Source organism: Loxodonta africana, chromosome 5, assembly GCF_030014295.1.
Source record: "Loxodonta africana isolate mLoxAfr1 chromosome 5, mLoxAfr1.hap2, whole genome shotgun sequence".
Classification (NCBI taxonomy): Eukaryota; Metazoa; Chordata; class Mammalia; order Proboscidea; family Elephantidae; genus Loxodonta; species Loxodonta africana.
The window spans coordinates 21995952-22022511 of record NC_087346.1 but is presented as its reverse complement, the minus strand read 5'-3'; the positions used below and the strand labels follow the sequence as shown (position 1 = coordinate 22022511).

Below are 26560 nucleotides of genomic sequence, written 5' to 3'. Positions count from 1 at the left end.
GGGAACTGGCAGTATGGGTTCTGGATGTATCTGCTGGCCTCTGTTGTTCCTAGCTTCTGAAAATGTTATATCAGATATCACATTTATGCTTCATTTCGGTAAATACTTACATGTCAGGCACTCCTTTGTTACAATAATTTTAAAAGATTTTAGGCTTTTTCATTAAGCTAATCATAATGGTGATAATTATAATCATGATTATCCTTGTAACTAGTAACTTTTGAGCATATCCTTTATGCTAAGTTTTGTCCTTTATACATTTTAATTTTGAGGAAGGTACGATCCCTCTCATGTTTTGATTGAGGAAATTGAGGCTCAGAGAAGTTAAGTAACTTTTTCACAAGGTTACACAGAAAGCAAGTTGGTAAAGCTAATATTTGAACCCAAGGCTGTGAAATATCTAAGCTCTTAGACTAATTTAAAGCACCCTCAAGAGGTTGGCAGTTCGAATCCCCCAGGCGCTCCTTGGAAACTCTATGGTGCAGTTCTACTGTGTCCTATAGGGTCACTATGAGTCGGAATCGACTTGATGGCGGAGGGTTTGATTTTTTTTTTAGTACTAACCAGAGAAGGTTTTATTGAAATAATTAATGGAATGATTAAAAAAAGAACAAAACCTTTTTATTCACTAATAATTTATTGTGATTACTGTAGAACTTAAGTTTTCTGCTTTACCATTTTGAGATCTATGGTACCTATTTATGTATTTATGATACATGTTTAAAAGCATTTCCTCTGCTTTTAGGTAGCTTGTTACCAGAAAATAAGTTTGAACTGACATATCTTTATTTTTCTTACTATCTTTTTTGTTTTGGATTACGTTCATACATCAGTGTCTAAGATCTAAAAATTCTCTTCTAAAAATTGCTTTTGGCAGGGTGTAAGATGAATTGAGTTTAAGAATCACTTATTTCTCTAACACTGCGTCAAAACCATATAAATGTAATGAGCATTGCCTATGTTAACTTGGAGTTTTTACTGGGAATTTATAGCAAAATGGAAAAATACACACTTATATGTCACTCTCTATGTTAACAGTTTATACAAAGCTGCAGTTATGCAGAGCACATGTAGTTTACACAGCTCCTGGACAGCTGGTAAAGATAACTCACTATGTATGTCTGCCTGCAGTTTATAGGATACCTTTTAAGCTCAGCTAGTTTATTTACTATAGGTTCATACTGAATGTGATCATAATTTGACAGCCTAGTTTATTACTTAGGTGGTAAGCTAGAAAATTCAAGTTATTATTGATTGCTGACACTCTTCAAATAGTTTAATTTTTTTCAAGTTTGGTGGTTATTTCTTCTTAATCGATATGTATTTCCACAGTGCAGTTAGGTGTTTCCTTCCAACTACAATTAATGAATAAAAGGGTTTTTCCCCCTTAGAGTGCTAATTTAAATGATGACTGTCTCAGACATTTCAAGTTTACTCTGGCACATTGGTGTACTTGGTCTACAAAATTCTTTGAAGTTATTTATGTTTTATAGAATGATGGAAAGAATATAAGCTCTGGAATCAAGCAGATGTATATTCAGATTCTGCCTCTGCCATTTGCTAGCTCTACAATCTTGGACAAGTTGTTTGACCTCTCTGTGCCTCAGTTTCCTTATCTATAAAATGGGAGTAAAATCAGCATCTACCTCAGTGTTATTATTGATATTAATGAATTAGTACCTGTGGTGCATGACACTCACCCCATTGCCGTTGAGTTGATTCTGACTCATAGTGACTCTATAGGACAGAGTAGAACTATCCCATAGGGTTTCCAAGGCTGAAATTTTACAGAAGCAGACTATCACATCTTTCTCCCTTGAAGTGGGTCGTATATTTGAACCCAGCACTTTAACCACTGCACCACCAGGGCTCAGAGCACGTTACATATAAATGTCACCTCTGAGAGTAGGTACTTCATGAACAGTAGGTATTTTTTAATAATTATTTATGAAGTTTTTCCCATCAGCATTCTGTGAGAGATATAAAATTCTCCATTTTTCTGAGGCTATAAGTGAGGCATGGTAAACTGTCTGCTTTAAATAATTACACGCTGGGCTTTAATAATGCTACAAACAAGCACTTTCACAGAAGTAGAAGAGTTTAGTTTTGTTTGGGGGATCAGAGAAGGCCTTGTTGAGGAGTTCATTTTAAATCAGCCCAACAAGGTGAACAAGGAATCTAAGAAATCTGTGGCGTTGATAACACTTTGAATATTTAATTATCAAGATATTATTGCCAGCTGGAAACATAGCTGGAATTTTAAGCATGAGGAAGGTTGTTTACAGGAAAATACACTATGTGGACTATGATACGATTTGGCTTTTCTCTAGAATTGTTTAAAAAAGAATTCCATTATAACATGAATTAGATTTCTTCAGTTTAAGAGTTTGGTAGTGTTGGAAATGATATATTAAAAATACTGTATTTGTTTACACAAGAACTGATTTCATTCCTAGGGACAGAGATGCATTCTGTGGGTAAATTTATTATTGTAAGATCAACAAATTTAATATGGAGGTTTTGTTCAAATTTTTAAAAATGTTTAAAACATGAATCCTTAAATGTGTGTTTTTTAACTAAAAAAATAGGGTTATCCTTCTCAGCGTACCTCCTTTCCTTTCTTTTTCTGTAACAGAAGACGTTAGTAATTTTAGTGTTTTCTTGAACTACAAGATATTTCTTTATAGTAGACATTTATTTTTTGAAACGCAGTATTGAGAAGCTAACGCTACCATATGATTTTTTTTTCCCATGGATTATAACTTGTTTAAGTATTTATTTCCATGCTTTGAATTTCTGAAAATATAAAAAGTATCTGTCTCGCTGTCTCTTTTTTATTTTAAAGAAATGTGTATCAAGGAGCCATAAATGTTATTGTTCCCATAGTGTTATTTTTTTCAAATTATTAATTTGATCTAAATGTAATTCATACTCTTCCTGGACTTTGCTATGAAAAAGGAGAAAGGAAAAAGAAGGACCCTTGTTATGTGTCTTCTCCTGCCCCAAACCCATTTTGTCTTATGCTTATGTGGTATGCTTACTGCTTCTTCCTCAGTCAGGAAACTCAAGTATATATGGTTCCTGATCATAGTAATTCATTTTTAAAAAAGTTCATTTTGGGCCTGTGTTAGTTAAAGAAAGGAAAAGCAAAATAGGACCTATAAATCTTTGATGAATTCTTGAAATTCTTAATGAGTGAGTACTTATTGTTGTGTATGCAGACAAATGGTGCCATAACTTCTATAGTTTTTATTATCAGGAAGTTGATGTTTAGGACTCAGAAACGCCCTGTTTATAACTATTTTAATATCTCAACCTCCGATTGCAAGGATTATTTTCTATAGAGAATTTTTGGGATAAACCATAAATATAAATGTTGGTCACAGACTGTTATCTGTAGGTAGCAGCGATTTTATTGACTTTAGGTTTTGAGAATCTTGAGTGCATTCTTGATCCTTTTGATATTTTTGGGAAACTCTCAGTATTTATTAAGAATGTTCTAAGGTTTTCATTGGCCATTTTTTTAGAAGTGGATCGCCAGTTCCGTTTTCCTAGTCTGTCTTAGTCTAGAAGCTCCGCTCAAACCTGTCCACTGTGGGTGACCCTGCTGGTATTTGAAATACTGGTGACATAGCTTTCAGCATCACAGCAACACACGAGTCACCACAGTATGACGCACTGACAGAAGAGTGCTTGAAAGTAGATATCCTAGGCATTAGTGAGCTGAAACGGACTGATAATGGCCGTTTTGAATTGGACAATCATATGGTCTACTATGCCGGGAGTGACAAATTGAAGAAGAGTGGGTTCACATTGATTGTCAAAAAGAATAGTTTCAAGATCAATCCTAAAGTACAATGCTGTCAGTGATAGGATAATATCCTATATGGCTACAAGAAAGACCAGTTAATATGACTGTTATTCAAATTTACAGACCAACCACTAATGCCAAAGATGAAGAAACTGAAGATTTTTACCATCTACACTCTGAAATTGATCAAATATACAATCAAGATGCATTGATAATTACTAGTGATTGGACTGTGAAAATTGAAAACGAAGGATCAGTATATGGCTTTGGTGATAAAAAGGATGCTGGAGATCGCGTGATAGAATTTTGCAAGACTAATGACTTACTCACTGAAAACATCTTTTTTCAGCAACATAAATGGTGACTATATGCGTGGACCTCACTGGATGGAATACACAGGAATCAAATTGACTGCATTTGTGGAAAGACACAGTGGAAAAACTCAATATCATCAGTCAGAACAAGGCCAGGGGCTGACCATCAATTGCTCATATGCAAGTTCAAGTTGAAGCTGAAGAAAATCTTGAATATATCCCATCTGGATTTAGAGACCACCTCAAGGATAGATTTGACTCCCTGTCATGGATTAAATTATGTTCCCCCCAAAATGTGTGTATCAGCTTGATTAGGCCACGATTCCCAGTATTGTGTGGTTGTCCTCCCTTTTGTGATTGTAAATTTTGTTGAGAGGATTAGGGTGGGATTGTAACACCACACTGATCCAAGGTAAAGGGAGTTTCCCTAGTGCGTGGCCTGCACTACCTTTTATCTCTCAAGAGATAATAGGAAAGGGAAGCAAGCAGAGAGTTGGAGACCTCATACCACCCATAAAGGACCACCAGGAGCAGAGTGCATTTTTTGCCCCGGGGGTTCCTGTGCAGAAAAGCTCCTGGTCCAGGGGAATATTAATGAGAAAGACCTTTCTCCAGAGTTGACAGAGAGAAAGCCTTCCCCTGGAGCTGATGCCCTCAATTTGGACTTGTAACCTACTAAAAAAAAAAAAGACTGTGAGAAAATAAATTTCTCTTTGTTAAAGCCATCCACTTGTAATATTTCTGTTATAGCAGTACTGGACGACTAACACACTCATTGTACAATAATGACCGAAAACTAGACTAGTTGTGGGAAGACATCGAGCACATCAGACGTGAAGAAAGCAAAAGGTCGTTAAAAAGACAGGAAAGAAAGAAAAGCCCAAAATGAATATCAGAAGAGACTCTGAAACTTGCCCTTGAATGTAGAGTTTTTAAAATGAAAGGAAGATATGATGAAGTAAAAGAGTTTAATAGACGATTTCAAAGGGTGGCTCAAGAATACAAAGTAAAGTATTGTAATGACATGTGCAAAGACCTGGAGATAGAAAATCAGAAGAACACGGTGGACATTTCTCAAGTTGAAAGAACTGAAGAAAAAATTCAAGCTTCGAGTTGCAATATTGAAGGATTCTATGGGGAAAACATTAAACAAGGCAGGAAGCATCAAAAGATGAAAGGAATACACGGAGCCACTATAACAAAAAGTATTGGTTGACATTCAGCCGTTTCAGGAGGTAGCATACGATAAAAAACCTGTGGTTCTGAAGGAAGAAGTCAGGCTGCACTGATGGCATTGGCAAAAGACAAGGGTCCAGGAATTGACAGAATACCAACTGAGATGTTTCCACAAGTGGATGCGGTACTGGAAGTGCTCACTTTTCTATCCCAGGAAATTTAGAAGACAGCTACCTGGCCAACCAACTGGAAGAGATCTGTATTTGTTACCATTCCAAAGAAAGGTAATCTAACACAATGCGGAAATTATCAAAGAATATCATTAATATAACACAAGTAAAATTTTGCTGAAGATCACTAGAAAGCTATTGCAGCGGTACATCGACTGGGAACTGCCAGAAATTCATGCTGGATTCAGAAGAGGACATGGAACTTGGGATATCGTTGCTGATGTCACATGGATCTTGGCTGAAAGCAGAGAATACCAGAAGGATGTTTACCTGTGTTTTATTGACTATGCAAAGGCATTCAACCGTGTGGATCCTAACAAATTATGAGTAATATTGTGAAGAATGGAAATTTCAAACCACGTAATTGTCCTCATGCAAAGTCTGTACATAGATCAAGAGGCAGTTGTTTGAATAGAACAAGGAGATACTGCATGGTTTAAAATCAGGAAAGGCGTGTGTCAAAGTTGTTTCCTTTCACCAGACTTCTTCAATCTGTATGCTGAGCAAATAATCCGAGAAGCTGGACTATATGCAGAAGAATGCGACATCGGGATTGGAAGAAGACTCATTAACAACTTCTAATATGCAGATGCAAACATTGCTTGCTGAAAGGGTAGAGGACTTGAAGCACTTACTGATGAAAATCAAAGACTACAGCCTTCAGTATGCATTACACCTGAACATAAAGAAAACAGAAATCCTCACAAATGGACCTATAATAAGCAACATCATGATTGGGGAAAATATTGAAGTTGTAAAGGATTTCATTTTACTTGGATCCATAATCAGTGCCCACGGAAGCAGCAATCAAGGAATCAAATGACATATTGCATTGGTCAAATCTGCTGCAAAAGACCTCTTTAAAGTGTTAAAAAGTAAAGGTACCACTTTGAGGACTAAGATGTGCCTCACCCAAGCCATGGTATTTTTAATCGCCTCATATGCATGTTAAAGGTGGAAGATTAATAAGAAAATCAGAATTGTTGCATTTTACTTATGGTTTGGTTGAAGAATATTGAATATACTATGGACTGCCAAAGAATGAACAAATCTGTCTTGGAAGAAGTACAGCCAGAATGATCCTTAGAACCAAGGATGGCAAGAATTCATCTCACATTCTTTGCACATATTATATGGAGAAGGACATCATGCTTGGTAGAGTAGAGGATCAGCAGAAAAGAGGAAAACTCTTGGATTGACACGTAGCTGCAACAAAGGGCTCAGACATATCAGTGATTTTAAGGATTGTGTAGGTCTGGGCAGTGTTTTTTGTTCTGTTGTACACAGGGTTGCTATGTGGAATCCAGTTTGCCGGCTCGTTACAACAGCAACAACAATTTATTAAGATACGACTTCTATGCCATTCTCTTTCTTCTTTACTTATTTTTTGTTGATTGTTCTTCATCCTAGTCTGTCTTAGCCTGGAAGCTCCGCTGAAACCTTTCCACCAAGCGTAACCCTGCTGGTATTAGAAGTATCAGTGGCAAGCTTCCAGTATCTCAGCAACACGCAAGCCACCACAGTACGACAAACATGGTGGTATCTCTACTTATATGCCTTCGTAGGCCCTTTGTCTGGCTTCCATATATCTTCCACACTCTTTTCTATTCTTTTTTTCAATTTGTATATCACTTGGGGGAAACCCTGGTAGCATAGTGTTTAAGAGCTACGGCTGCTAAGCAAAAGGTAGGCAGTTTGAATCCATCAGGCGCTCCTTGGAAACCGTATGGGGCAGTTCTACTCTGTCCTATAGAGTTGCTGTGAGTCAGAATCGACTCGACGGCAGCAGTTTTGGTTTTTGGTTTGGATATCACTTAGGGGCCTTTTTACCAACCTTTCTTCCAATTTAAGAATTTTCTGTTCTGTTGTATCTAATCTCTTATTAATCCCATCTTTTTAATTTTAGGTATACTTTTAAGTTTAAAATTACTGTTTTATTTTTTTGTAGATTTCCAAATTATTCATGAAATTTACTGTTCTTTTTTTTTTTTTTTGCTACAATTCATGTGAATTTTTGTTTCCTATCTCTTTGTAGGTTGCCTGTTAAAAATATTCCATGATTCTAGCTCTTTAGGTACTCTTCTCTGCTTAAAAGGAAATTGAAGGGGAGAAAAGAAAAAGGCTGAGTGATAACCTAGGCAATCTTTTTTTAGGGTATAGAGCTTTGAGAAATGAAAAATTGTTAGTTTCTGTCGAGTTGGCTTCAACTCATGGTCATCTGTGTAATAGAATGAAACATTACCCAGTCCTGTACCATCTCCTTTATCTTTGATATGTTTAAGCCCGTTGTTGAGACTAATGAATCAATTCATCTCATAGAGGGTTTCCCTCATTTTTGCTGATTCTTCACTTTACCAAATGTGATGCCATTTTCTAGTAATTAGTTTTTTCCTGATAGCATATCCAGAGTAAGCAAGATGAAGCCTCATTATCCTCGCTTCTAAGGAGCATTCTGGTTGTATTTCTTCTAAGACTGATTTGTTTATTCTTCTGGTAGTCTGGTTTATTCAATATTTTGCTTTCGGCCAAGATCCATCTGACACCAGTTATGATACTCGGCATTCCTCATTCTGTCCTGAATCTGGCTTGAATTTTGGCAGTTCCGTGTTGATGCACGGCTGCAGTTGTTTTTGAATTATCCTCAGCAAAATTTTTCTAGCAAATGATATTAATGATATTGTTCAATAATTTCCTTATTGCATACGATCACCTTTCTTTGGAGTGGGCACATATGTGGATCTCTTCCAGTTTTCCTAATTTTTTGACATAGATGAATAAGGGCCGCTTGTATTGAATCTGTTTGTTGATGCATCTCCATTTTTACTCCATCAGTTCCTAGAGCCTTGTTTTTTCCCAGTGTCTTCAGTGTAGTTGAATGTCTTCCTTCAGTATCAGTGGTTCTTGATCATATACTAACTACATCCTAAAAAGGAATGATACCAACCAGTTCTTTTTTATTTTATGTTATTGAGATTTTGGTGAAAGTTTACACAGCAAATTAGGTTCCCAGCTCCCATTTAATAATTTCTACATGTACTATTCAGTGACATGGGTTACATTTTCTACATTTTTCAACTTCCTCATTATTTCCATTCTGGTTTCCATTATCCTTGCTTCCCTGTCCCCCTGACAGTCTTATCTTTGCTTTAGAGTAAATGTTGACTGTTTGGTTTCAAATAGATGATTTAAAAAAAAAAAAAAAAAGATTAAAGGAGTAGAGTACAGTATTCACAGGTGATATTGTTTATTTTATGAGCCGATCTGTTATTTAGTTGATAGGTGACTTTTGGAAGTAGTTTCAGTTCAAATTTTAAAGGATATCTCCAGGCGACAGTCTCTGTGGTTCCCGAGGTCTCTACCAGTCCAGCAAGTCTGTATTTTCTTTTTTTTTTTAAGTAAGATTTCCAATTTCATTCTACAATATTCTCCCATTCTATTCAGGACAATCTATTGTAGCCAGGTACCATCTAGCTCTTCTAGTCTCTGGATAGGTGAGGTCTTGTCGCCTGGTTTCTTCTTTGAGTCTGTGGTTTCATTCTTTCTCTTTTGCTGCAGATGAGTGGAAACCAATCATTGCGTCTTAGATGGTTGTTCACAAGCTTTTAAGACCCTAGATATACTTAGTTACCAAATTAGAATGTAGAACACAAACGTTATAGACTATATTGTGGTAATTGACCAAAATGTCCTATGAGACTATGGTCCTAAGTCTTCAGATCCTGTAAAGTAATCCTGAGAGGTGTTTGGTTATGTCTTGGAAGTATCCGTGACTGAACCATCTATGTGCTTATTCTATGTATAAATATATGTGCAGCACTCTTAAACATGTCTCTGAATATGCCTGCAGATACACCTATATATGCTCACATGTATTCACACGTACACTTTCTTGTACACATTTATGCATACATATCTATGTAACCACTCATATATTTTGGCTGTTACTGCTATTGTTAGCAAAATGTTCCAGCATTTACCAATAATGTCCCTTATTCTTGTATATTTCTTAGTGTCATTCTTTACTTTGGTTAGATTGTACTCCATCAACATTCGGTGTTGCCTTTCCCATCACCAAAACTAACAAGTGTCAACTGTCTAGAGAGTGATTCCCCTTCCCTAACCCTCCCATCTCTGGTAACCAACAAAGAACATTAATTTCCATGTGTATACCTACCTTTTCTTTTGTCTTTTTGTAGAAGTGGGAACATACAATACTTGTCCTTTTATGCTTGCCTTATTTCACTTAGCATAATGTCCTTCAGTTTCATCCATGTTATAAGGTATTTTGAGGACTCATTATTATTCTTTATATCTGCATAGTATTCCATATATACCACAATTTGTTTAGTCATTCATCCATTGATGGGCACTTAGGTTGTTTCCATCTTTTTGTTGTTGTAAATAATGCCGCAATGAACATAGGGGTGCATACGTCTGTTCTTGTTACTGCTGTTAGATCTCTAGGATATATACCTAGGAGTGGGATTGCTGGATCATAGGGTATTTCTATTTCTAGCTTTCTGAGGTTATGCCACACTGTTTCCCTTTCAGTGCTGTTTTTGCAGGGGTGAGATGATGTATCATTATAGCTTTGATTTGTATCTCTCTGATGGCTAATGATCACAAGCATACTTTTCATGTGTTTGTTGGCCACTTAAATGCCCTCTTTGGTGTGAACGATTCTTTTTCTTCTTTACAATGACTGCGTATTCCTTCCATATTTTTTTGATGTTTCTTGCATCATTGAATTTTTTCCCCACAGAATCCTAGTATTGCAACTCTAGGCTTAAATTTTCTCTTCAGTTCGAGAAATGTTGAGCCTTTTGGTTTTCTAGAGTTTTATATTATGTTTTCATTGATAATATGTCTTGGACTTTCTTCAGTTGTTCCATATCTTTTTAAGGACTTGTCTTAGTTATCTGGTACTGTTTATAACCGAAATATCGAAGTGGATGGCTTTAACAAAGAGAAATTGATTTTCTCACAGTCTAGTAGGTTTTAGTAGGTGAGAAGTCCAAATTCAGGGCGTCAGCTCCAGGGGAATGCTTTCTCTGTCAACCATCTCATCAGTCTTCCCATGGAGTAGGAGCTTCTCTGTGCAGGAACCCCAGGCCCAAAGGACACCCTGTGCTCCTGGCATGGCTTTCTTGGTGGTATAAGGTCCCTCTGTCTCTCTGCTAGCTTCTATCTTTTATATCTCAAGAGATTGCCTCAAGACACAATCCAGTCTTGTAGATTGAGTCCTGCCTAACTAACACAACTGCCGCCCATCCTCCCTCATTAACATTGTAGAGGTAAGATTTACAACATATAGGGAAATCACACAATACAAGGAATCATGGCCCAGCCAAACTGATACACACATTTTTTTGAGGGACATAATTTAGTCCATGACGGGAACCTTTCTTTTAACTGTAAGTTATACTCTGAGCTTGGTGATTCTTTTATAATGGGCAGTAAACTTGAAGGAGATGTTATGTCTAGCCTCCAGGCTCTAAGCAAACCTATCCATTGACCTGGTGGGAGAGACACTGTGTCTTTCTTCCTCCCTCCTCCAACCATTTTAACCGTTTTAAAGTTCAAATAATGAGTTTTTGAACTTGTAATGCATGTTGAGGTCTAAATTCTGTTATTTAGAGAAGTTGATTACCTTATTACTAGATATGTTACATGATAATTATCTAAGATGCTGTTGCTCTGTCGCAGGCGTTAAGGCAAAGGTATATTGTGTGATCCTTCCATCCTCTTTCCCTTTCTTTCCTCCTCACGCCCTGAGTGCATCTGGCTGAATTTGTATACGTTTAATACTTACAGTGCTATTTCATGATATAATTGTCCACCTGGGTGTTTATGGCATATTTCTAATTTCTGAGTAGATGTCAGTAAATTCCAGTTATTGCTACTAATAAGAATTGTTATTATTCTGGGAAGTTTTGATTGTGTGGTATCAGGGTTTTTTGTTTTGTTTTGTTTTTTTTGTCAGGAAGATCTGTTGAGTTGACCTCTTACAAATCAAAATTCAGTCTCTTTTTGTGAACAAAGGAAAAGATATTAATTTAAGGTATAGTGTTGTCTTAGTCATCTAGTGCTGCTATAACAGAAATACCACAAGTGGATGGCTTTAACAAAGAGAAGTTTGTTTTCTCACAGTTTAGGTTGCTAGAATGCCAAATTCAGGACACCAGCTCCAGGGGAAGTCTTTCTCTGTCAGCTTTGGAGGAAGGTTCTTGTCATCAACATTCCCCTGGTCTAGGAGCTTGTCAGTACAGGAGCCCCAGGTTCAAAGGACACACTCTGCTCCTGACACTACTTTCTTGGTGGTATGAGGTCTTTGTGTCTCTCTGCTCACTTTTCTCTTTCATATCTCAAAAGAGATTGATTTAAGACACAACCTAATCTTATAGATTGAGTCCTGCCTCATTAACATAACTACCTCTCATCCTGCCTTATTAACATCAGAGAGGTAGGATTTACAACACATAGGAAAATCACATCAGATGACAAAATGGTGGACAGTCACACGATACTGGGAATCATTGTCTAGCCAAACTGACACACTTTCTTTGGGAGGACACAGTTCAGTCCATAGCAAGTGAGTCCACTAGTGACTTTGTAATTGACATGGTCCATAAACAAAAGGAAGATAATAATATGCTCTCTTTGCCTATTTCTAGGAAAATGTGAAATAGGGATTTTGATGACTAATCTGCTGATTAACTTTAAAAAATGCTTAATATTTAAAAAATTATTAAGAGACATCAGAAATACTTAAAAGTATGTAAAGAGTTTTTTTTGTTTCACATATGTTCTCTTTAATAAGCTCTAAGTTTCACTTGTAAAGGGTTTTTATCTTACTCAATTTTTTATTCCCAATTTCTATCAGTATACTTGTCATGTAGAGTGTAAATACTGATTAAGTTAAATAATTCTTTATGCATTTGATGAACCATGTTAAATAATCTTACATCTTGCTTCTCAGAGCTTTTATATCTAATACTCATTCTAATCAGTTCTGAAACATGCATTTTATATTTTGAAACAGTCATAGATTTTTTTGTTATGGAGTATGTAACATTTTAAAAATAATAAAAATGCAGTGTTTTAGAGTAGGTAAACAGATTTTAAAACTGTATTTTAAAAAATTAGTTCTTCAGGTGCTGGGAATGTAGCAGACCGTGTTTTGGCTCAGCTCTTAACAGAAATGGATGGAATTGAACAGCTAAAGGATGTGACCATTTTGGCAGCTACTAATCGCCCTGATAGGATAGACAAGGTAAGAAACTGGGGACACTTGGAAGTTTGGTAAAATCAAGGACTGGGTCATTTGATTGTGTCAGGTTTTTTTTTTTTTTTTTTTTTTGGTCAATTTCTTTTTAATCAAGTTTTTCATTGAGAGGATGCTAAAGGATCTTAAACTAAAGGAAATGAAAAGAACAAAGAAAAACTTTTGCCTGTGCATTTATTGTTATGTTTCAGTATTAATGAAACTCTTTTTTAACTGTCAATTTCCCCCCTCCCATTGTTAAATCAAATTTTCAGTATGTTTCTCCAGAGAATTGAAATTCTGAGATTCTTTGTTTCATCTGATTTATTCTTAATAAGTTTTCAACATTTTCATCCAGAAGTAAATTTCTGTCTGTTTAGTGTTAGTTAGACTCAGGTTATTATCAACAACATTCTAGAAGTTATGACCTAACAGTTGCTTTTAAAATAATTTTAGAATAGAAATGACAATGGATTCTATTTTGTAAGAAGTTACAGGGTTGCTAGGAGTCAGAACTGACTCAACAGCAGCAGGTTTGGTTTTTAATTTATACTTAATATGTAATTATTTTTCAGTAGGATTTACACTGGGAATAAAAATTTACTGTCAGAGCATAAAACAATTTTTATTTTGTTAGCATTATTACTTCATGTGGATGAGCTCCCCCATGCACGTGTATATACACTTTAAGTTTTAAAAATGAGATTTAAAAAATGATCTTTTAAAAGATAAGGAGCTTTTTATGTGGGTAGTAAACTTTGTGTTAGTTCAGTTAGGTATTTTGGTATATGATAAAGACCCTTTGGTCAAATGCAGGTATGAAAACTTTGGGCCTTAGCAGATCCTTCCCTTTCTGATGCAGTACTTTATGAGAAGCTAGGTGGATTCCGAGCATTTGTAGGATCTGGGTCAGTGCCAAGGTATCTCTGAAGTCTATCAAAAAGATAGGACTGTATCATAACAAGGATTGTAGAACATGCTGAAAGAGCCTTTAAAGATTACCTAATCCCACGTTTCACAATTAAAGGCACTGAAGCCAGAAAAACCTCCTTTCTCCTGGTAAGAATACATTGTATTTTTATGCCATTTGTCTCCTAGTTGCCCCATGGCTAGTGAGCTCCAAAATTTTTAGATTTCTTTTCTACAGGGCCTAATCTAATAACGGCCTTCTTCGGTTTCCTAATGTTGTATGTCCTCAGTATTAGCTGTATATATTAAAGTAGGATTTAAGTGCTTCTCTGGGGTCTTCTAAATAAAACTAAATGACTTAGCCTGGTTAGTGTTGGTATTAGTTTTTTATTAATGTGTAACAAATTATCAAAAATTTAGCAGTTTAACATAGCACACAATTACTAGCTCACAGCTCTGTAGTTAAGAAACTGGGCACGATATGACTGACTTCTCTGCTCATGGTCTCACTAAAGAGTAAAAACATGCTGTCATTTGGACTGCATTCTCATCAGGAGTTTGTGTTTCTCATCGAAAGCTCATGTGGTTGTGACAGAATTCACTTCTTTGTGATTGTAGGACTGTGGTCCCTATTTCCTTACTGGCTATCAGCTAGGAGCCACTCTCAGCTCCTAGAGGCTGCCCACATTCTCCGTCATCTGGCCCTCTCCATCTTCAAACACAGCAGTGGGAACTTTCCATCATAGTTTATCCCGCTCGTGCTTCAAGTTTCCTTCACCAGGAATACCTCCCAACCGTTACCCCCAAGAAAGAAGAGCCTATTGCCATTAAGCTGCTTCTGACTCATGGCAACCTCATGCGTTACAGAGTAGAACTGTTCCATAAGGTTTTATTGGCTGTAATCTTTATGGAAGCAAATCACCGTGTCTTTCTTCCATTGTGCCACTGGATGGATTCAGAACTGCCAACCTTTCAGTTAGTAGTTGAGCACAACTGTTTGTGCCACCCAAGGACTTTTTAGAGATAGCCGAGTTCCTTCTGAAGGCTCACCGGATCAGGCTAGGTCCACTGAGGAAAATCTCCCCATCAATTTTTTTTTTTAGTCATCTAATTCAGAACTTTAATTACATCTGCAAAAATTCTTCACAGTAGCACCCAGATTAGTGTTTGATTGAATAACTGGGAGAATGTGTGTCCACCAGGGGACAGGGATTTGGGGGCTGTCTTATAAAATTTTCCCTACCTAAGTGCTCTTCAGTGCCCTTCCCCCAACCTTACCTGAATTCTTTTCTGAGAACAAAGAACAAATTCCTACTCTCTCTGAGACCAATTTGTCCTTGCCTGTCTTATGATTGACTATAAGTCCAGCTTCTTTGAAATGTCCTCAGATGCAACATTTCTCTCCCTTGCAAATATTTGCCCAAGTATTTCTTTCTTCAGACTGTACATATAATCTCTTAAAGTAGAAAAGAATAAATGAATTTGAACTCATTTTTAAAGGATACTTTTTTTCACATTCTTTATATACAAAACACTTTATAAGTCTGATAATCAATACAGTAGAATTGTTGATTTACAGTCTGTCTTGCTTACCTTTCTCTCCGTAATATCTAAATTGATTCCTACCTGTTGTGTTCCACAGTAAGGTATAATCTATCCCAGTTCTCACTGATACCAGGTACAAAAAACCTGGAGAAGTTTGTAAGATAAACCTAGAGATTAGAAGTTATTCTTGGGCCACTCTACGGTTTTAAACCCGATGAATTTTTTTAGGCTCATATAGAATAAATCAAAACCTTCAAAGTTAATGGTACATGACTTCCATTCCCTTTAGGATACTTCAGCCAAGGACATCTTAGATACCTTGAAGAAAATGCTTAACCAGATTCTGAGCAGAACTTGTCTCCAAGGATTGGAGATTGAAAGGATGGAAGTGGTTCTTACATTTCAGGTTGTTTGCTGCCTTCTAATAATATTTATCTTTAGAAGGCAGTTATGTTCCATGAATAGCAACTCATAAATGACAGTCTTGAATATCACAGAGTTTCAGAAATATTTAGAGAATATATTACCCAAATTCTAGTCATATTTTTTATTCTTTATAAGATGTTTCCTTTAATACCTTGGTATTAAAAAGCCTCATTGTTCAAAAAAAGAAGTGTTTTAAGTACAAATATAATTAAAACCTGTTAACACCTCTTGACTAATTAACCTTTGCTTCAAGAAGCTTCGTTCAGGGAGAAGTGTAGTACAAATATGTATGTGTGTGTGTGTTGTGTATGTATGTGTATATGTACATATACCAAAAAAAAAAAAAAACCCAAACCAATTGCCGTTGAGCCAATTCCAACCCACAGTGACCCTATAGAACAGAATAGAACTGTCCCATAGAGTTGCCAAGGAGTGCCTGGTGGATTTGAGCTGTCGACCTTTTGGTTAGCAGCTGTAGCTCTTAACCGCTACGCCACCAGGGTTTCCATATGTACATACATGTGTACATACATCTATACTTACATATGCACAGGCATACATACATACTTTGATTGCTTTAAAAAAAAAAAAAAGATGTCCAACTTACTCTAACTACTTAAGTTTTGGGTGAACATATTTAAATTAAGATACTGAAAGTATTTGCTAATTAGATACAAAGGCTTATTTTCATTAGCTCAGGGTGGGTCTAAAGGTCTTTAATTTACTCCTCAAATTTTTCAGAATTTAAATCTGCAGTAGATGAAATAAAATCATTATTGGCAGCAAAACATAAACTTGAAATGAATTTTTTAAAGTGTTTTAAAATGACGTAATGGTTTGAAAATCATCAAGTGATGTGCTGTGCTTTCAAGTACAACTTTGAATTTAGCACATTTAACATAGTCTAAATGTTTTGGCATGTATTATGTATTTTTGCAAAAAAACTCTGCTTTAAACATTCAGTGATTTTTGTAAAAATATTTTAATAGTTAATCCATGTCTGTTTTATGTAGAATTGCATATTCATAGGGAACATGAATTTTTTTCTCCAGTTATACTGTTATTACTACCCACGTGATATATACTACATCAGAAGCCTTTTTTCTTCCTAGATTTTTTCCTCCAAAGAATGACTATAGAGCATTGTGTATTGTTTAATAATACTATGAAAAAGTTTCAACACGTGTATAATTAGAACATGGCGTTCAAAATGTGCCCAGAATGTGCTGGTAGAAACAAAACAGTTTTAAGAGATGATTAAAGACACTTCCTGTTATGAAATGAATAGACATAGTTTTCACCACCTGTGTTGTCTGGGAAAAATTGTAGTAGGAAGAGAATAGGAGACAAAAGAATTAATTTCGTGTGCTGATGCTAAAAAATAAAGATTTTGTTTTTTAGCCTACATCTGAAAAAAAAAAGGACTTTTCTGGTTTCTGAGAAATATATATTTAGTCTAATTTTGGCTACATTTAATCAGGTGTTTGGTCTTGAAAATTACTAGCTTGCATACCTTACAGTTTTGTTTGTTAAGCCACAACTTGCATGTCATGATGACCTAAGTGTGGTAACACTGGTAAGTTAGAAAGGAGAATTCTTGGACTGTCAGAGGAGTGAAATTGATATCATTATGCCACTCATATGTTGTGCATATTTAGTGTGTTCATTCTGACAGTATTTCAGTTTCATGTAGCCTGGGGAGACTAGGAGTTTCTTGGGGATTCTGGATTCAGCAAAGGAAGTGAGACACACAATTCAGGAATCACATAATTTACTTCATGCTGGATCGCATTCACATTCCAGATAGGCTGAGTGAAGTGATTGCTTGTAGTCTCAGTATCCTGAAGTCTCCATAGGCCTTTTACCTCCTCCAGCTTAAGGTGAGTGAAGAGAATTTGCATCCTCAAGTACCCAGTATGCATAAGAATGGCAAGATGTGATAGGAGATAGAGATTAATGAGATTGTGTGATGTCAAGTAGACACATTAGATTGATAATGGTCTGGATTTCCTCAGCATCAGGAGACATTAGAACAACAAGCAACTAAATTATTATTGATGGCCAAATAATATTTAAATGGCAAAGCTCTTGGAGTTTATATTGTTCTTTGTTAAAGTGTTACTTATTTTTGGCCCCTTTAGAAGAATATAGTGCCAATCCATGCCATTTCATGCATTCGTGTTGAATCTTAAGGAGGAAATGATCATGTCTCCCCCCCCCATCAGCTGTGTTAAACAGGCTTAAAATAGTTTAATTTTATGAATATTTTGAATTTAGGCCCTTTGGGTTCTTCTAGTACTGGTTCTTAGTACATAATAGCTCTCGATAATAGCTGTTATTGTAAGTATTATCCCTAGTCTATAAGCCTGTTTTTCTGATAGTCATTAAATTAGTAGAATTTTTAAAATTCTGCTCTAAGTCACCTATAGAAAAGATTGCCTAATTGTGGAGAATTTTGAAAGTTATATAGAGGTCTTAAATGATTCAGAGTTCAAAGTTATTTTCTAACTTTGTATGTTTAACTCATGAAAGTGATGAACTGGCATTAATTTTCCAGCCAGGTTTTCTAGAAGAGTAGTTGTGCTGAATGGGTTAAATAAGACTTAATGTTTTTATTTCTTACATGTCGTAAATTAAAGATTGGTTTTATGGATATTTTTGTAACATGGAATAAATTAGCATTATTTAGAAGTGTCAGCAAATAAGCTAAATATACTTGGCTCTCAATTTTCAAACAAACTGTGTTCCAAAAATACCTCCATAAGAAAGGCTCTGAGTATATTTATGGATGACTTCTTTCTCCACCCTTCCTGTTATAAGTCTTGCTCTTCTACTGTTGCTTTTCTCAGCTAAGTCAGAACTAAAAAAACAGCCACTTGACACAATAGACATTAAAAGTTTAAATGCAGTATAACTTTATACTTTCCCAAAAGTATTTAAGGAAAGGATGCTTATTAATCTTTAATACTATTTCAAAATTATGTGGAGAGTCTTTGGAGGTTAGAAGGTGAGCTGCAGTGTGGTCAGACCTAGGAGGGTTCGTGCAACATCAGGTTTACCACCTCTTCACGGGACTCTCAGAACTGGTTTTGTTTTTGGTTTGTGGGGTGTTCTTTGTTTGCTTTTTTAAAGTTCTAAGTGTTTTCAGTATATTTTCTGTGGCAGTAACTAAGAATTTCAGCTTTGGAGATGGGGGAGTTGGGAGAGATGACAGAAGACAGGTTGGATTAAGGGTTGTATGCATATATGGATCATATTTCATTTAGTTGTTATAAGATAAAGACTGTTTATTCTAGGGGTCAGCAAACTATGGGCCTGTAAGGCAGATGTGGCCCAATACCTGTTTTTGTGCAGTCTGTGATCTGAGAATGGTTGTAACATATGAAAATCACATGAAGTTCAAATTTCAGTCTTCATAAATAAGTTTTATTGGGACACAGCCATGTGCCTTTGTTTACGTATTGTCTATGACAACTTTTGCACTACTGTAGTAGAGTTGTGTAGTTACAATAGAGACTGTATGGCCTGTGAAGCTTACATTATTTGCCATCTGGTGCTTTACAGAAAAAGTTTGATGGCCTATCCTTTTAAGCTATTAGAAGTTTAGTAAAATCTGTAATGTGTATTGTTTGTACAAGAACCACAAAGTTTTTCTAAAGATTGCTTAAATGAGTCTAGAGGAAAATGAGATTGACACAGGTAGCGGATAACACAGATGATAGAGACGAGAATCTTATATGTAGAACATAATAGAATGTTCTGAAATAGTGAGAAATAAACAATGGATGAATTATGGTAGACAAATACAGATGCAGGAATTTTGGTTTTGAATTCTGGCTCTGTTACTAACTTACTGTGTATTCTTTGAAATTATTTAGCCTCTCTGGACCTCTTTTTCTGTACCTGTCAGAATGTACTAGATAATCCTGATGTATCACTCAGCTCTACAGTTCTCTTAGTTTGTAATGCACAGATAGTAATAGAGATTCCAAACGCTGCATGAAAGGATTCTATTTACCAAACACAAGTTTCTGCTTTTTTTTTTCTTTAAGCCTTTTAGAGCACTACTTTCTCAAACTTTTGTCATTTAGAAGTTCGTTTTTACAGACAGCTTATAAAGCAAGTGAATGTTATCCAGGTGTGCAAAAGTAACTTTTCTTTCTAACCACGTGATTGCCAGAAAAAGGGAAAAAGCTGTAAATCAGCCTTAAGGCTGCTGTTGTATAATAAAAACCTTGGTTGACAGTTGAAGAACACCTTAACTTTTTCACTTAAAATTTATTACTCTTTGAAAAAGGAAAACTTGTTGAGCTGCATATTTTCTCATTTCACAGATGTCTGATCAGCCTGTAATATTTTGGTTCTATTTAATATGCTATTAACTTTTTTAAATCTGCCATGAATGAAAATAATTTCGTTAGAACAGAAATGTCTAACTATATGATTAAAGTTAAATCATTTTTAAATTTGGAAGAGCCTCTTCTACTGTGTTGTTAATGCTCCTTGAAAGCAATATTTAGGACCTAATGTGCAGTGTAGCCGAGAACTAAACCTGAAGTCATGTATTGAATGTTTTAGTCATTAGTAGACGGGCTAATTTAGTGATCACTTTTAAAGTGCTTAGAGAGTATCAACAATAATGAAAGGACATTTTTGTGCCTGCGTTGTGTGTGTCGGTGTGTGTGTTATATATGTGTGTCTTTGTGTTTGGATGGAGTGGAAAAAAGGATGAGAAGGTGTAACAAAACTCAGCTCCTTTCTTTGAGATACATACAGCCTAATTCAAAGTACATTTTTAAGTCTTATAATCAGAAAACATGAACAATGTAAACTTTTAAAGTTTTTTTTTTACTGATGCTGATGTTCATTAGAGTAGATTTGGGGGAAATGGATCTTAGGTTTCAGACTCTAGATTTTGTGTTCCCTGTTTGACAATAAATTTGATATTGCAGTTACTCTTTTTTGACACCAGATGGTGATGCTCACCTGAGATGTTTCCTGAGTGAAGACTCTACTGCTTTTAGAAGCTCTCCCTCCCCTGCTTTTAGACGCTCTCCCTCCCGCAACCAAAGGATGATACAAGAGGAACTGTCTTTGCTTTTAAAAATAGTAGTAGAAATTTATCTGTGTGTCGTACTGTATAATTTACTTAAAGAATCAGGATTTAAATTTAAATGTGGGTTTTCATGAATTGGAGGGGGTGGTTTTTTGGATTAGTAGGAGCAAGGAGACAAGGGAAGGTTACATAGTGGGGAGGGAATTAAAAACCAGTTGCTGTCGAGTTGATTCTGACTCCTGGCAACCCCACGTGTTTCCGAGTGGTGCAGTACTTCATAAGATTTTAAATGGCTGTGAGCTTTTAGAGGTAGATCACCAGACCTTTCTTCTGAGGCTCCTCTGGGTAGATTGAACTGTCAATCTTTTAGTTAGTAGTGGAGCATTTAATGTTTTGTGCTACCCAAGGACTCTGGAGAGGTTATTAGCAGTCATTATACATTATACATTATGTACCATGTACCATGCTAGGTGATTTAATATATCTGTTTGATCCAATATATTGGTTATTGCATATATTAAGGACAATTTCCAATTTGGTTTTCATTATAATGTAATAAAGTATGCTTAGGTTAAAGAAAAGTAAAGCTTTTTGGACCAAAACTGTGAGATAAATCATGTTAGTTGGCTTTTTAATTGTTGAGTACCTGTGATGAAGAGGCAAAAACAAACATGCCCTACAAAAATGTTTAAGATTCTTTTTTATTACCAGTTATAGCACAGCTTGAAAAATCTTGTATTAATTATAAGAGCTAGGAAATACTCATAAGACAGATCTCACTTATGTGAAATAATAATAATGAGTCTGTTAAGTAGCAACCATATTAGTTATCTGACGTCATAGATGTCCCAACTCCTTTTCTCCATCTTATTTTCCTGATCCCCTTTTATGCTACTCAGTTGTTTTTTCTATGTTGTTTATTACCATACAGCGTACTTATTTACTGTGTCTCTCTCACCCTTCTGGAGTGTGAGCTCCATGAGGGCAAAGATTTTGTCTGTTTTCTCCACCGATATATTCCAAGTGCCTGGAACACGTAGTAGTAGTTAGTATGGAGGAGACCTGCCTTATATGTCCTTCTTATTAGCTGTATTAATACATTTGGGAAACATCAGCATTTTCAAATATCAGCTGTGATCTTACTGATTACAAATGCAAATAATAGATTTACTGAGATTAATTGTTAATATTTTTTGTTTTATATGTTCTTCACTAAGAAAAAGGAGCTCTGGCTGTGCATTGGTTAAAGCATTCGGCTGCTAACCGAAAGGTCGGCGGTTTGAACCTACCAGCCACTCTGTGGGAAACAGATGTGGCAGCCTGCTTCCGTAAAGATTTACAACCTTGGAAACACTCGTACTCTGTCATATAGGGTCATTATGAGTTGGAATCCACTAAACAATAGTGGGTTTGGTTTTTTTTTTTGTTTTGTTTTTCACTGGGAGAATGGTGTTTTCTATGTTTTTGCCTCCTTGTTTTGTTTCCAGTTATGTACTGCTGTACATGTGTTTTTTTTTTTTTTTTCTCAGTGTGGTAAGTTTTCAGTAAAGGATGTTTTGGGTAAGTTTAATAATGTATTTATTGAATAAAAAAATGCCCACTAAGATGAAAGCTTCTGTTAACTACCCTGATGGCTTGAGGAAGTAATGTGTTTAAGAGTTTAATTAATGCAAAAATAATTAAGAATAATTTTTCATGGAACTTCAGTTCTTTCAGTTATATTCCTGGCTGTGTTTTGGTGATAGTTTATTGCCTTGCCTACATCGTTTGCAAAATTGGTAAAGAGAACAGTATTCTGCAGCCAAGTTTCCATGAGTTGATATTTCACATTTACGTTTGTGACCTAAACCTGTATCCCTTCAGACAGTGAGGAAAACCAAATGTTCTCATAAGCAGAAAGGATTTTTTCATGGAAAACAAAAAATTAAAATGTAGTCTAAATGAAACTGTAATGTGTATGTTGAATATATAGGTAGAACTACAGGAAATGGACATTATATACTTTCATGTATTTCTCTGCAGTGTTTTTTCCTTAGGTATCATATTTGACATAAAAAATAGAATAAAATACAAAACTGAAAATATGAATGGTGTCAGATAAATCCAGAAATATTACTCGTAAGATAATAACAATTTTTATAATGTTTAATTGAGAATCTACAGTAACTTGTCATTCTCCTAACCATTCTGGAAAGCGGTATTTCTATTTACATTTAGAGATGAGAAAATAGATGTTCAGAGAGATTAAATAGTTTGCCATGGTCCTAGATCTAATAAGTGATGAATCAGGGTTTTAAATCAGGGCTTCCAGACTCTCAATACCTTGGTCTTTATCCTACATCTCTCATTTATTGCCATTATGTGCCATCCAATATATCCTGTATCTGCACTTTACGGAAAAATTTTAGAGCTGATAAAATTTATACTATATAACTTAAAAATTTAAAATTTCATAATGTAATATGCCTTTAAATAACCTGAGGTATAGTCAGAATTAACTCCATGGCAACTGGTTTAGGGTTATACAATAGGAGATGCTGTACTCGTTCTAGGGAATGGTGCATAGAGGGGCTAAATACCACCTTGTTTTTTTAAAGCCATCTCTTTCTAATTTTAAGTTAACGTATAGTCTTTCATTTCACCTTTCCCAGTCTCATAACACTTGTTAGGCTTATACAACTATATATACACACATATACCTAAATCACCAACATGATTTTTAAATTTATTTTTATTTAAAATTTCAGAAGTTTTAAAATAAAAATATTGTGTATAAATGAATTATCCAAGAACATGTGTATTAAATAAACTGATTATTAAAGAGACTGGGATGTTATATGGTACTTTTCATCACTGTAATTTAATTTGTTCATGTTATTAACCAAGATTTGCATGATATATTAGTCAGGAAATTGATGTTAACTACATTTTGTAGTTCTTCGTATAAGTTTCTACCTGTAGTTTTTCGAAATTCAGATGTTTAGTTGTCTATGAGTGAATAAATTACCTTATTTAGTTAGTTTTCCTTTTTTAAGGTATTAAGAATGATGTATTATCTTTATTGTGATTTGAGGGTATGTGACCTGTGAACACTTGTGTCCTGATTTTGCACAGAAGTTGGTATTCTCAGCTTAGTATAGAGGCTTAAATTTTCCTCTCAGATTTTAGATTTAATGTTGTTGTTAGTTGCAGCTGAGTTGACCTCACGTGTACAGAGTAGAACTGCTCCATAGGATTTTCAAGGCTATTTTTTTTGTTAGTGGGAATCTTTTAGAAGCAGATTGCCAGACTCGTTTTGCGAGGTGCTTCCAGGTGGGTTCAAGCCGCCAGTTTTTCAGTTAGTAGTCAGGTCCTTAACCATTAGTAGGAAAATGAAAAGGATTCATTAAGCCTTTCATTTGGTTAAAGACTGAAAACCCCTGCAGCAAACAAGAAATTTGCATTTCAGATAAAGTTTATGTATTATAGTCTTCTAGTGGCATATGAAAAAGAACACTAATTTGGAAAAATTGGCAGGCTTAAGTTTTAGTATTTATACTTAAATTTTGTAACTGACCAAATTGCTCATGATGGCTGCCTCCCATTCCTACCTCTTATTTATCACAAATTTAGTTTTTTCTTTTTTGTACTAGACCATAAAGCCAGGAGAGAGTTAGATGTATGCATTACATTAATTTTTAGTAATTACTATTGAAGGATGGCCTTGTGAACACTGTTTATTAATATCAAGTTTGCCTTGAATTAATGTCTGTAGAATGAGTGAATAAATGAATTCAGAACTCTGGCTCCAAAATCCTTTAGAACCTCCCTTTAAATGGAAGGCCTTTTTCTTTGGTTTTAGAAACATTAAATTAAAAAGTAATTTAATATTGGTATTAAGGTATTTTTTGTAATTGCCAAAAAAAGTCATAGTCTCTTCCTAAAGGCAAATAAGATGATAAAGAAATAGAAGGGGAAAAAAATCCTGACCTAAATTGTTAACCTTTTTTATTTGTGTTATATGTTCCTATGGTCGTTGAGATTGAAACTCAGAGATGCAGTCCACTTTTGAGTTTCATGCTAGAGTCTGTCACTAGTGCTTTCCATGTTGCACAATTATATTAGTCAAAGATGGTTCTTGATTTAAGGATGTGATTTTTTTTTTTATAGACCATTTTTGTTTATCTAGCACATTTAAGTCTTATAAAACATAATTACTTCCACCTTCAGTTTCCCTGCTATCAGAGACAAGGAGTATGGAAGCATTTTGTTGGAATGCTTGGCCAAAAGTACAAAATGCGGAGGTTAGCAATTTAAATACAGAATAAAGAATTTTTTTACTACTCCTCTTTATCTGATTCTCAGACATTAATAATTATTTTGTTTTCAGCATTCTAAAGGTCCTTCTAAATGTGTCCCAGAAGAGCACAGAAACTGTTTAGATTTTTCCTATGTGTTTACTTTTCTTGATATTTTCATTTTTGTCAAAATGAACTTGCCATTTACTTTTGATGAAATTAATATCTGTTTAAAATCTTACTTCTTGGATGTGGAGGACACCTTGAATGTTAAATATTCAGAATCTTTGAGTGGTGCAGACAATTAACAAGCTTGACTGTTATCTGAAAGGTTGGAGGTTCGAGTTCACCAGAGGTGCCCTGGAAGAAAGCCCTAGTGATCAATTTCTGAAAAATCTGCCACTGTAAATCCTGTGGAGCGCTGTTCTACCCTGACACACGTGGCATCACCATGAGTCGGAATCAACTTGGGGGCAACTGGTTTTTTTATACACAGATGGTCATTGGTAGTCAGATTTGATTGGTAACTACTGTAATTTAGTTACCAGGGGACAGGTACCAGGCGTTTCATGTATTTTCTGATTCACGTATTTATAATATTTGATGATTGCCATTAACTTTTTTTCCCTAATATGTTTTGAACTTTAAGGAATTAAGGCTCCTTCTGTATGTGCATTTTTTTCACATTTATTTTAATTAGTTTTGAGTTTGACTTATAATACATGTAAACTTGCACTTAAAAATATGGTCCTCCCAAAAGCTTTGCTTGGGATCCTAGCTTGGGAGGGTGATTTAGATGGATAGAGAGGGTTGCTTGCTTTACTATTTATCATTTCCCCAGACAAATCCATGGAGACAGGCTGCTGATAGGATAGGAGAAAAACAACAAAAACAAATACAGCACTTTAGCCTGGAACTGAATTGTATTATCTGTGCTGTCAGCTAGAGCCTTTGCTCACGTAATTACCCAGACAATCTCCACAGAGATTAAAAGTTTCCCCTGCATTAGTGATAGCCTGTAGTATGCTGCAGGCTTATGTCCAGTTTTAAAAATCTAGCAATAAACAGTTTTTAGTAGCTTGCAAAACCCTTACCAGCTCAACCTTTAGGACGAGTGATTGTACTGATGAATTGGAGTGTTAGTAATGAATGGAATACAGTTCTAATCACCTGGATTTTGCTTTTTAGATTCCATATATAACCCCCCCAATACCCCCGACTCTGGACTTGATTTGAACGGTTTATTGTTTCTTTGTCATAGATGAGAAGACGACCCTGGTCATAGACAGTTATGGGTTCACGGGCAATTTTCCAGCTATTTTGAGGACATTTGTCTTTAGCAACGGTTATAATAAGAATTTTGACTGAACAGAAGTCTAGCAGTATAGAATTAGAGAAATAAACAACCACAAAAAATCTCAAAAGTTTCTGTACCTTTAACAAAAACTGTTGGAATGAGCCTCTACCTCAATAGTGAATGTCTGAGCTATTCAGGACGCTAATTTTTTTTTCCTTAAAGATTTCTAATGGAATTTTACAACTTTCCTCTAAA

The 26560-nt window shown here is 35.4% G+C and overlaps 1 protein-coding gene across 11 annotated transcripts in view; it reads left to right on the top strand.

The window, feature by feature from the left end:
* AFG2A (AFG2 AAA ATPase homolog A) overlaps positions 1 to 26560 on the top strand; it is a 352856-nt gene that overhangs the window by 105894 nt on the left and 220402 nt on the right. For 7 of the 11 annotated variants that reach the window (XR_010322021.1, XM_064285363.1, XM_064285361.1 and 4 more), the window contains one exon: positions 12678 to 12804. Coding sequence is in view for 10 of the 11 variants with exons in the window: in XM_064285363.1 (XP_064141433.1) it covers positions 12678 to 12804 (127 nt within the window). In the remaining variant the exon portion in view is untranslated. The other 4 variants (XM_064285368.1, XM_064285369.1, XM_064285367.1 and 1 more) reach the window with 4 other exon arrangements.